Source organism: Syngnathus scovelli, chromosome 2 (genome assembly GCF_024217435.2).
Source record: "Syngnathus scovelli strain Florida chromosome 2, RoL_Ssco_1.2, whole genome shotgun sequence".
Taxonomy (NCBI): domain Eukaryota; kingdom Metazoa; phylum Chordata; class Actinopteri; order Syngnathiformes; family Syngnathidae; genus Syngnathus; species Syngnathus scovelli.
This window is the reverse complement of record NC_090848.1, coordinates 5354950-5367792: the sequence shown is the minus strand read 5'-3', so window position 1 is coordinate 5367792 and position 12843 is coordinate 5354950. Positions and strand designations below refer to the sequence as shown.

Below are 12843 nucleotides of genomic sequence, written 5' to 3'. Positions count from 1 at the left end.
TTCATAACCTTTATAGACATAATTTTCTGTCACAGCCAAGGCATTGGGGGAATCCAGTTAAAAGTGACAACTTTGGATTTGCACACGGACTGTAAGTCCAGTGCCATTGGTGAATATTGCATATTGATCCTCAAGCTGTTTGTGTCAAGCAGCGAGCCAGAGCTTATCACACTTCTAGTTTTGTCATGATCTCTCTGTGGCACAGGGAAACAAATCCATGCGTGTGTTTGTGTGTGTGTGTGTGTGTGTCTGTGTCTGTCTGTCAGTCTATGTGTGAATGTGAATGAAGTTTATCCCCACTGGCCCAGATGCACGCTAAATCATCATCACCAGCAGTGCTGTGCAGTGCTGGGCAGTGCTGCTAAGCTGGAACATTTGGCAACAAGTCAGCAGTAAAAGAAAAAAAAAAGAAACGGAGAAATACGGGACATTGAGTTGAGGAATTCAAAGGAAGTGGAAGTTGGACCCAGGAGCGGAACAAGTGATCTTCCTGCTGGCTGTTTGACTCTTGGTTGTGGCGAGAACAGGGCTTCCATCCTTCTTGGTCTGATCACGCATTCCTCAAGGAGATGGAGCCATGTGACGAGGAAGATGAACTTGGGGGGATAAACACTTCCAAGTGAGTGCTAACTTACCTCCATTATTTTGGAATTTCTATGAGTCAAAACTGCATTTATTGATAAAAATCTCACTGGGTTAATTTGTCATGAGAATATTTGGAAGTATTTAAGTTTGTTGACTTCGGAAAGTGGAAATGAGTTGGTTGGGTGATTCTTAGTTTCGTCCGTTTCCCTGAGGTACTCCATTCTTTAAAAGGATGTAAAGGTTTAGGGACATCTGCAATAAAGCAGCAGACAGAATCATTGTGTAAAAAAGTAATTGTGGTAATAGTGCTCCACTACTGTGGTCATTTGATGAATCTATTTTTCTTATTCTCTGTGGTCTGCTTAAGCTTATTGTGCTTGTCATGCCATATGTCATTTTGCTTGTTGAATTGTCATGCATGTGAGTGTTACATAATCCTGAGGCGGCTCCAAGATGCAATGCAATCCAAGTTCTTGTAATTGCTAAACACACTCTGAGATTACGTCACAGATTTTTGGCTACTTGTGTATTATTAGTTTGCACTTACTGTGTATTTATATGCATTGTTTGGCACTATCAGTTGAGCACCTGTCATAACATGCAGCATAAGGAAACGTGTTAGTGCACACACATTTTCTGTGAGCACTTAATGTGTTTCTAAGGAGCTCCCAAAGTGAGGTCTTAAATGGTAAAGGGAGCAGTTTTGTAGAGTTTGGTGAATATCTGGTGTTCCAATTTTTGTGATTAGTTTTATATTTTCCAAAAGAATCCCCCTGGTTGATTTAAATCTGTGATGCCATGTTGGGAATGGATGTGATGTCAAGTCATTGACTGGGTCCTACCTTGCACCACCAATTGCTCTTGAATGGTATGCCAGATCGCTTACCTATAGCTGGGAATCTGTCTTTTCTTATTTTTGTCCCAAAGCACAACCACATCATAGTGATGGTTTCCCTCAAAGAGCAGTTGTGACTGTGAGCCCATATAAATATACAGCCTCATCATATATAGATGGATAACTAGTTTTGAAATCAGAACCCAGTAAAAATCCATACCTCAGGCTGCTTAAACTATTTATATTTTATGGATTATTTAAAATATGTCGTATATTTCAGATAGAGCCCATGTTATGAACGCAATTGTGCTGACGTATGTGTGCAAAGTGCTGTTCCTGAAAATTCTGATCACACCATTGACTAGCGAGGCCATTCCATCAATAGCTTGTTCGCACATTAAACCTCCCTCAGAGTGTGCAGCATGTGTGAGATGACACGTTTTATTGACAAGGCACCATCGTGTTTGCGTGTTCAATATATTTGTTGTTGTGTATGCCTGGAGGCTAATAGCAGGAAAATGATTATCATCTCAGAGGGCAAAACTAGTTCCAAACTCTGATGTAACTGTCCCTGAAGACCTACCATTGAGAAAAAACAAACTGTTGTAAAATTAAGTGCAGATATGAAATCCATCGTCTCTTTTCTCATATGTCCTTATGAACAGAACAAGCATGTTTCAGATAGCTGCGAAATGACTAAAATTTAGATTTCACAGCTAAAATGTCTTAATTGTTATCACTTGTGCTGTTTATAACACAAATGTTTTACAACTTACAATACCAGGAGCAATTTATCGAGTTGTGGCTGCTTCCGTATATGAATACTTTATCAGATGACTACGACTTGATTTAACAACTCCTATGCGGCATGCCTTTAATGCTTTGGTTTCTGTTGTTTTATGAACATCATTATAACTCATTTTATTAAATTTATATCAATGGTTTAGCCTTCATTTGACGTGCACTGAATTTTGAGGAGGAATGACTTACAGTATTCCATAAAACATACAGGAACTAGATTTGCATACCGGGTTTCCAGTTTAGTCGTGTGCATGTGTGGCTGCTTGATGTTAAGCTTGAAGAGGTAACTGACTTCTTAGGGTCATCTTTGCATGCAGGTTATGTGTTCTTAAAAGATTCTGTTGGGTGTGCAAACTACCGTTTGCTTGACCCTCTAAAAATGCTGCAGATGCTAATTTTCTACTCGTAGACTCATCACCCTCACCATTTCCCTTTGCCGAGGAGAATATTTAGCAAGCTGACAGCATGAAGAGTAAGAAAAAGCAGTAAGCTGATTTGACCTGGCCCATGGATGATATTGAGACTCGCATACTTGTGGAAAACATGTTGGCGTACAAACTAAATACTCCTGGGTTTGTTGAAGTAGTACTATCGCAGGCATGTGAAGCAATTACCAAATCTGGTATGAAAATCAATTGTGAAGTTTGTGCATTTTTGGCACACCGTGATGAATAAGAACTCTGCCTTTAATGACGTTCTTAACTGGCAGATATGTATATCCAATTGTTACCGTTACTAACACAAATACTTATGTAAAACAAGAGAAAATGTGTACGCAATTAAAATTTTGATAATGAGTGAAGGGTGTGGAGATGCACATGGTGAGGGGAAAATTACTTATGTGGAGTGCTATTTTGTGGAGTGAGGACGGAGAAAGTTAAAATCCCAATGATCATCGTCACACACACATCTAGGTGTGGTGAAATTTGTCCTCTGCATTTAACCCATCCCCATGTGATTTTGATCCATCCCCTGGGGGAGAGGGGAGCAGTGAGCAGCAGCGGTGCCACGCTCGGGAATCATTTGGTGAACAAGGTGTTTTTAAAAAGGACAGACTAAGCAAGGACGAAAGTGGGTTTTTGTTCGTCCCTGTAATCATCCCCAACCGGGTCAAGTACCGATTGACAAAACACTCCCAGCCTGTCTTGTGTGTGAATATGAAATATTACAATGTGCTGCTTGTCTTGTACATGTTCACGGTGTTTGTATGCTGGAAGGAGTGACGTCCCTGTGCTTCAAGCGGAGAAGCACCCAAAAGGTTTACCAGTCGGTCTGTTGACCGACGGTGGTTGCGTTGGCAGCTAAATGCTACCTTGCTTGTAAATAATTCAGTCCACTAACCAGATAGTCCCAGAAAGCTGGCTTTGTAGTTGTTGCCTCTCGGTTCCGTCCTACAGATCGCAAGGCTATTTTCGGTTGTTACTTTCTACCATAAATCAAATACATCATAGTCATGTCACTCACCATAGGAAAAAAGCCAAAGGTTCCCTCCTTGCAAAAATATGTTCCGCCTAGCTCCAAAAGTATGCTTTTTTGCTGTGCCTCTGAGCTGTGTCATAAAAGTTCACCTCTGCTTGTGTATTTACAGCTACATTGTTTTTTGTATATTTCACAGCAAGTGTGTTTGTGTGTGTGTATTTTATATTTATTTAACTTTATTCAGCTGTTTCTGCTTATTCGTGCGTTTGACAGAAATCTGCTAAAAATAGTAACTTCCGGCATTAACTTTGCTTGGAGTGTGTAATGCGTACTTTCAGACTGAATGTGACTGTTGAAAAAAGTAGAAAGGCCACGTTTTTTCTCTAAAATCCTGTTGATGAGCGATAACATTGACATAAATAAAACCAACTCTTACCAAATCTTGTAATATATTATCATCTGCTGATGTTTTTGTGTCACTGCAGTGACTGAGAAAAGTTTTCAAATTTCAATTTGGTGCCTGTAAGTTAAATGAATGTGAAAAGTAAATTAGCCAGCTAATGAGCTTTAAATCATCATGATTGGATTTTATAAAGCCTCAGATTTGATTATGTTTCTCATCTGTTGGACTGTGACTTTGTTTGTGTCTGTTTGGTTTTTCGGACTGATGATGGACAGAAGCCTTTTACAATGACAAGGATGCACAGGGACGGGGGACAACTACCGTAATTTCCGGACTATAAGCCGCGACTTTTTTCCAAAATTTTGAACCCTGCGGCTTATAGTCAGGTGCGGCTTATATACGATTTTTTTCATGATTTTTGTGATGACTTGATCACTTTTATACACTCGCAAAAAGGCTGTGGACCACTGTTGTGCGGTATCTTGAAGAACAAAACAACAACAAAAATACTATTTTGAAACACTACTATGGCCGCTGCTTATTCTGGCTGTGTTGCTTGTGACTATTATGAGCTTTAGTAGGAATACACGCTAGGTGACCTGCGTCAAAAGGCTCTAAACCCTTTTTCATTCTTCTGACATTGTCCTCACCAAAAACAAGTTGTAATGAATGTGAACTTTTAATGCATTTTATTCAGAAGGTTACTTTGAACCCTGAGGCTTAAATGGCGGCGCGGTATATTTATGGATTTTTACGGCTTTCTGTGTACTGTCTTTCTTTGTAAAAAAACTCATGTGCACGTGCGGCTTATAGTCCGGTGCGGCTTATGTAAGAAAAAAACTAAAATATCCCTGAATTTTAGCTGGTGCGGCTTATAGTCGGGTGCGGCTTATAGTCCAGAAATTACGGTACGTATATTGTGAATAAGGACGGAGGGTGGGGACGAGGACAGAAGGTGCCCAGTTTGGGGACGAAGGACAGACCGGAAACATTTCGTTAAGTGCCCATCCCTGCTTAAGTGGCTAGTCGTCTCACAGGCTAAACTTAAGTGTTGCACATATACATACGTGCAAGTAAATTCACCATCACAGATTCCATTCAGCTCGTGGTGGTCTTGCAAATGCACCATTCATTTGCAGTCCAACTGCAGGTGCTGGACTTCTCCTGCATAGCCACAGAGTTGCAATATGAACAAAATTGAGTATAGCGTAGACTTTGCTTAGCTCCTTTGTTAGTCATTGAGATAATGACAACTATATGCAAAAAACCCTCATTACTGCATGTATTTATTCTGTGGGACTCGGAATTGTTTTAAATTGGGAAGAAAACGCATAGACGTGCAGTACATAGTCAAATGTCCTGTCAAATGATGGCTGCAGGGAAAAATTGCAGCGGTTTGCTCTTCACTTTGTCTCATCTTTGAATACAAATCTCTTGCTCCGTTAATGTTTCTACCCTGACCTTTATCTCTCACTCCCAAGCCTCTCCCTCTTACATGCATGCCTGTTCCCATTCTCACACCCTGCCTTGTTTCCAACCCCCCTTCCCCTTATGCCTCATCCAATCAGATTAGGCCACAGGAAAAAGCGAGAGATTGCTTGTTGGATTATTGGCAGTGCACAAAGGAAATTTGATGATCTCATTGATAGAGAAGTAAGTGTGTGTGTGTGCATGTGTGTTAACAAAAGGGTGATGAGCAATTTATGTACATTAATGATGGAAAGGTGCATGCCCTGTTGCATGTCACACTACCAAGCAAAAGTTTCCATTGTGTCATCCGTGCCTTGGACATCACTGTAGGTTACTGATTACAGGCAAGATTACAGAAATTGATGTTATGGAACAAGAACATGAGAATCCCAACTCCATTTTCACACACTTTGTGCACCACTGTGTACATTTAAATGCACGCATATCCAGATTACTTAGAATTGTTCTCTTCCGTTTGACATACTTCTCTAAAAGGTCCCATGCGATTGCATGTCCTGGGTAGAATTAAATCTTTGGAAGGAGGGAAAATGTGGAAAAAAAATCCCAGAAAAATAAATAATAAATAAATAAAACTATCTGGCCTGGCAGCTGGGGGGTCCAAACATATTTCAAGGGGACTAGTTCCCCTGTGCCCACCTTCTAGCTCTGCCTGTGATCACAGTAGGTGCTCTTTACGGCGTTGTGTGTCAAGAAAAAAAGCCTGTGTCTCTTTCTTTGGATAAAGTAAGGCGCACATAATGTAGTCAGGCTGGAAAATGTCTACTTCTTGTTTAAAAAAAAATAAATAATATAAAGCCGGCAATTGCACTCTACCAACATCTAGGACGTATCGCTCAGTTGGTCCATTCTGTGTCAATAACTACCTACTCATTAGCTTTGACTTTCTGTCACAGGCTATTAACTCAGTGGGAGTTAGAATTGAAAGCAAACACTTTCAATATCGAACAGTGCATGGCAATTTAAGGGCAGGGCTTGTCAGTTCTATGTGATATGATCCTATTAAGATTAAAAATGAGATTGGGACAAATACTGTGTCTAGACTTTAATGTACTGTTTAGTCTCTTTTGGAACACCATTGTAAGAGTAGCATCATTAGAAGTAATGCAATACTATATGCTTCTGTACGTTGTATTGTTGTACACTAGCTGAGTTTGACTTTTTAATACTATATAATATGGTTCGTTCTTGTACCTTCCTCTGCGATCGATCAATACTCTGTATCAAAACAACCAATCCAAACTACCTATGAATATACATATGTTTTAATTTTTTTTTTTTAACGAACGAGACTCACATTTTGCTGGTTGTTGCACATTCTGGATTGCGATTATATAGTTTCTTCTGATCATTTGTGTTTAATTTTGTATGTAAAACTGAGATGAATAATATGGATTTCCACAAACATATTTCTAATGGGATGCATCCGTCGATGCATTCTCCGAACCACTTACCATCATCATACTGCTACACAATATTTTTGTTTTCTTGGATTTGAACATGCATTTGTAAAAATAAAAAAACGCAGTTGCTCCATCTAGTTCTGAGGCCGTATCCTTCACAGGTTGTTGAATCAATACCTCTTGCAAAACATTATCTTTGTCCGACTTTGTCTGACTGTGCTTTCACTTCCAAAGGCAGCAGTAAAGGGAGAGATGTGCAGAAGAAAGTTAATGATTTTATGCACACGTCAACTATCACCCAGGGGTTGAATAGCTTTATAAAATCAATGCAAAGCACTCTTTTCCATCTTCACACTCACACTAACATTGTGACCTTCGTCTGTATTATTATTCATGTGATGTCGTAGTCCATCCCCCCGCTGCAGCCATCTGTCCTCATTGTAATAAGTATCGCTGTTTTAAATCAGCCAAGGTGAGGGATGGCACTGCAATTTTGACAAATAAAAGAATGGTTCTGCTATCCAGCACAAGAGATACATTGACTGAATAAAAATTTATCACTAGCACTTACCACACTATAATGTGTTTATGACAGGTATGATAGTGTTCAATTACAGGAATTTGCTTTCATAGTTACATAAAAATGTGTCTTCACATTTGTTATACTTTCAAAATACCTCATTCAAGCACTTTATTTGTTCATCTGTAGTCTCACGGCAAACAGTAGATCGCAACAGGGGAATTAACGTGGTCCTCCATAGCAAGTGTGGCCCTAAACAACCCCATAGACTGTTTATGCCATGGTTCTGTTTTGCTGTCAGCATTTTGGGTACATTTTGTATCATCTCCGTGACAACATATTTTGATAGTCAAATCCAAAAGCTCAACGAAGCTGCAGTATTGCTCGGTGGGTGCACAGATAACTGTCACTGAACAGGGCAACTTCTGGTAACTGTCACATACTCAAGTTTAAGGTGAAGCTGAGGAAAGGGTGTTTGTTTGTTTGTAGCAGTAATGTTATGCAAACATAAGGTAAGGGTGATGATAAAAAAAATATACTGCTTATATATATTTTCTAGCTTTACATTAGCTTTTTTCTTCCACAGTACAATTCTGATTCATTGCTCAAAACAGCTTGTTGTCATGGTAACACAAAGCCATTCTCTTGGAGAAGTTGCTCATTTCCATGCGTCATATTAGCTTAACTACAACTGAATGGATGATTTCAAGACAGCTGTAAAAAGAGGATAAGTGAGCCGTAATTCTCTGTATTTTCACCAAAGCTTACCATTTTACACATTTATTAACCAATCCATGTATCCAACAGTAACTTACAATGAAATGGAGTGATAAAAGGGCTCACAAGTTATTTGTCTCTCTTCTGTGTTTAGGGAATACAGTGTCACATCCATATGAACTTGTGAGAGGAAAAAGGCTTTTCATGTTTGATGCCAAGCTGGCTGTTTTTGATGTGAACAAGGCCACTGAAAGAACAATTAAGGGTAGTTAAAGATCCTTTTCTCCAGGCCTGATGGTGACCTGCTTCTTCCATTATGAAGGAGACAAATATAATGCCTTTTATCAGCATACAATAAATGTCTTCAGGGCCAAGGTTACGTTTTATTTTTGCCAACTCAGCACAATAATGCTACATTGTCAAGACCTGTGAATTCAATTGGGATGAAAGGATTCCTGCCTCAGTGGAAGTGGAATACAGGTCATAGGAAAACCATTATGCACATAGACTCATGAGCAACGGCATTATTGACACTATCAAGAATTATAATAAGATAATAAAGCTAATTTTTGTGAAATGTCAATGATTTATTGATGGAAGCGATTCTGAAACTTCCATAATACACTTTTGACGTACTATTATAATAATATTGCAAATGCTAATATTACACAATATACACGACCGACAGACAGACAGATAGACAGATACATATAAATAATTTGTTCAAATGTGTTTGATGAAGACATGACCAGCATATGCCAAAAGTGTGTGTTTCCCTGCAGTGCAGTACGTTTTGTGCGGTGTGTAGGGCACGATGGATGGGCAGTGCAATGTTGAAGGTCTATATTTGCATAGGTTGTGGCTGTTTTGAGCATGTTATGCAGCAAGATGTTTTGCCTCAGACATTCATGTTGACAGTTTGGACAGCACTGTTTATTACTTTGGTGGCAGTTGTAGATTACGGTGTTGTAGCTATTTGCATTAATTGAAGACATAATTCATTTTTTATTATTTTAATATTATTTAAATTTAACAGCAACTAGATACGACTGCAAAAAGCAGCTTTGCCGCATCTATAAATAGCTAGCATATTGTTTCCCTATAGCTCATGGATCATTGGTGTTGATGGACAGAAAAGACAATTAACACTGCTACACATTTAAAAGGTAAAGGATCAAACAAGTCAGTGGGTGCTGGGGAATGCATGTTTAATATGGTGAGAATTGGAGCTGGTGAGCGATACCTTGAATGACACATTGAAGCATAACCCACCATTAAAAGCAGCATGCCACAAAGAAGGAATCGTGATAGTTGAATTTGTTCTGTTGTTAGTTTCTGCTAATTGTGTCAGTTTCTTGTTCATGGAATTCACATGTGTTGCACTGCAACAATGTGATACTCTTTATCTGGCTGATGAAGCTCGCGTAGGCTTTAGTATGCAGGCTCAGGGAATAACAGAATACACGTACTGGCGTTACGTATTCAGAATACCAATATTATGTACTGTGACATCCATTCATTCCATTTTCTACATAGCTTATCCTATTCAGGGTTACTAAGGGTGCTGGAGCCTCTCCAAACTAACATCAGGCGAATGTTGTTCGGCCCCCAAAAAAGGTATCAGAGAACATTTTTCTGCTAACACTGAATAAAGCCGACCCTAAATCACTTTGTTTCAGAAAGCTAAGAATTACTTGACGGGTCATTTACAAGCATTTAAAAAAAAAGTCATAGTCAGTTTTTCTTTTACTAGGTTGTAAATGTCTTCAAAGATGTCTATCAAAGAGGGAATGAAAAATTGCTTGGGTCAATTAATGTCTTACAAGCTCACATGGCTCCATCACGGGTCGTTGTCTTACCAAGCGTTAGATGCAGTTTCATTGACCCCTCAGCCATCTTTAATGTTCATTACTTCATCTCACAGCCTCCTTTTGCTGATTCCCTCTTTGGCCTTTAAAGGGACTTGTAGTTAAGTGAAGAACCGAGCCAAATAACATCCATCATTCATTTAACACTGTGTACTGCCTCTTTCTGTCCCTCCCTTCCTCCCTATTTGCTGTGTCCCATCCCTCGGCCACTCTAATGTACTCCCTCCTCCCTACTTGCTGCACCTCCCCATACCCTGAGATGGAGAGCACTCACACAGGCTCACTGCAGCCCAACTATGCAAGGTGGGATGCAGCAGCCAGGACTCGGAGAGACGGGACTCTCTTTCCTTACTAAAAAATTAACAGCAAGACTGGGAATTTGGATTTTCAGAGGACACGAGGGAGAAATCAGCAGCAATGAGGTTGTTTAAGATGTTACATGAATTTTGGTTGTTGCCAAAGGCTTTTCTTGACCACTGACATGGATCCGGGTTGAAACTGGATTATTTTACAAGTTGGAAGGATTTTGGATGCAGTTTTTAGCATCAGACTGTGGAGTGTCTGATCTTGGGCACATATTACACAGTAGCAGAAGAACATGGATATGTTTAGTTTTTCTAAAGGGCAAAAATCCTCTGGGTAAGTGTGCCTTTGGATTTTGAGCCAAATGTCCTTTGTACTTGTCACACCTCCAAGGAACTATCTCAGAACTGTGGCAATGTTAGGAGAAAGTTGTTAGAGGAACTTAATTTTGTGTCAAGCATGAACAGGAACAGTCCTAAGTAATGATCACCATCTTGTGCTGTAATACTCTTACAGGTTATTTTATCAGATGTTATGCTTGTTGTGCATTTGGAGACATTGGGCCTCCCTAATTGTACTGTAACGTCTTAAGTGCTTGGCCTCTAATTTACATGAGTTGCATATCACTTTCCTTTGTCATGTTTGCCATAAAAACCCATTTATTTGACTCAGGCCCATTATTAGTCAACAGAATGCAAAATAATAGCAAACGATACCAGAAGTTGTATTGCTGGCAGTTACTTGGTTTCCAGATGGCTTATGTCATTTCTGTGTGTGCCTTATGTTTGCATATGACACATAAGCCAATTTATCTTTCTAACTTTTAACGAGGAGTTGCTTGTCGCAATTGACTCACGTGATTGCCAAGGAAACGAGCAGGACCGACATGTGGTCCTCCTCTTTTAGTTTGCCATTGTCGGTGGACCCGTTGTCAGTGGAATCAAGAGGCTAAAAGGTCACACTGGTATTTGTTCTGGAAGAAGTTTGCCTGTTGCGTTTTGGCATTTGGCACCAAAGCCAGGTGAGCAAGCCTCCTTTGTGCCCTGAATATGAGATTTGGGTAACATGGGCCACATTACCCTCTGCTGCTCTATAAAGTTCTATGGTACTCAGAACGATCTGACCAATGAATTCATAGGGTTATTTCCCAATTGGAGTAAATCAAGACATCTTTGGTTGAAGTGTTTGGGTTTTTGTACCATGGGTTTCACCCAATGTAAGCAATTTAGCTTTAACATGTCTTGAACAACCATGATCCTGTGGGCACTGCCCACCATAAAAAGCATCAAACAATCCAAAAAAAACATTAGCACTGTGTGTGTCTCTCTCTCACTATTTGTAACCCTCCACAATGCGCAGTTGTCTTGATTTGCGATGGTATAATCCTCCAAAGGGGATTTGATTTTTGGTAATTGCAAGAGCGGCTGCATGCTTGTTTATTATAGAAATGTTCTATGTCAAATATTATGAATTTTCATTTTATATGCTTTTTTTAGTTCTGATCATCTTATGCTTTCTGAGATTCAGCTATTAAGCTTTGAACCCGTTGTGTTTTTCAAAACATTTTAAATTATCATTTCGGAAGCACTTTATTAATTTAAATATGGGCCCTCAATTGTCCATCTGACATTCTCCTATGAATGTTCATAAATCCAGTCATGTCTCACACCAGTTGTGTCTGAAGAGGCATGCTGTTGATTATTCCTTGCCTTAATATATTATCCAAACTCTCTATGCGTCTTAAAGATATGATCACATGGTCTCTCCTTGATTAGAACAAAACTCTTAGATTCTCTAATGGTATTCTTTTCTGCAAATCAGACAACATACCACATAAAAGGAGATGGGGAAAATATTTCCCATTTAGAATATGTTTCAGAACCGTTTTCACACATGACTGTGGTGACAAATAAGAATTCCATTAGGAATTATTACTACTAAGAAATAAAAAGCACCTTTTTGCTCAGTGAAAAGAGGTCACGTTTCAAGGTTCTTTGACCTCCAAAGAAATGTATTTTTAAGTCACTGAGGCATTCTTCTTGAAATGCATTAAAAATTCAGACAGATTTTACCATGACCAGCATGCAAGATGTTTCAACGGTACCATGAATGTTACTTAACTAAGAGCATTCTCAATAATTAATTACTTTATCTGGGTTTTACTACACACAGAATGGGTAGAATACAAGAAAATATACATATTTATAGTTTCCTACACTTGAAACAGCAACAAACTGATCAAACATAGCCTTGCTAGTCATCTTTAATTCATCAATGAGACTGTGTTGTTTATATTTTAACTTTGGAACTAATATTGTGCCAAGCGTTGTAGATGGTTCCAGTGCAATGCATGTGAAAGTCAGTTTGCATGCATGGGAAACTCAACATCAAACAGGTAATCTATTCAGATTGAGCTACCAAAACATGGAGATGCTGGGGATCGGTCCCAGGACCTCATGCATGCTAAGCATGCGCTCTACCACTGAGCTACATCCCCATCT

The 12843-nt window shown here is 39.3% G+C and overlaps 1 protein-coding gene and 1 non-coding gene across 4 annotated transcripts in view; one reads left to right on the top strand and one right to left on the bottom strand.

Moving 5' to 3' along the window:
* Positions 1 to 12843, top strand: part of LOC125988496 (FERM and PDZ domain-containing protein 4-like) — a 29816-nt gene that overhangs the window by 938 nt on the left and 16035 nt on the right. The window contains exon 1 of one of the 3 annotated variants that reach the window (XM_049753786.2): positions 264 to 619. The exons of 1 other annotated variant lie outside the window; for it this stretch is intronic. In XM_049753786.2, the coding sequence (XP_049609743.1) occupies positions 570 to 619 (50 nt within the window). In that variant the 5' untranslated portion in view covers positions 264 to 569. Of the gene's footprint in view, positions 1 to 263; positions 620 to 10312; positions 10679 to 12843 lie in introns of those variants that run through there. One more of the 3 variants, XM_049753787.2, reaches the window with a different exon arrangement.
* On the bottom strand, positions 12768 to 12839 carry trnaa-agc (transfer RNA alanine (anticodon AGC)). Its single transcript has one exon. It is a non-coding gene; the product is annotated as a tRNA-Ala (tRNA).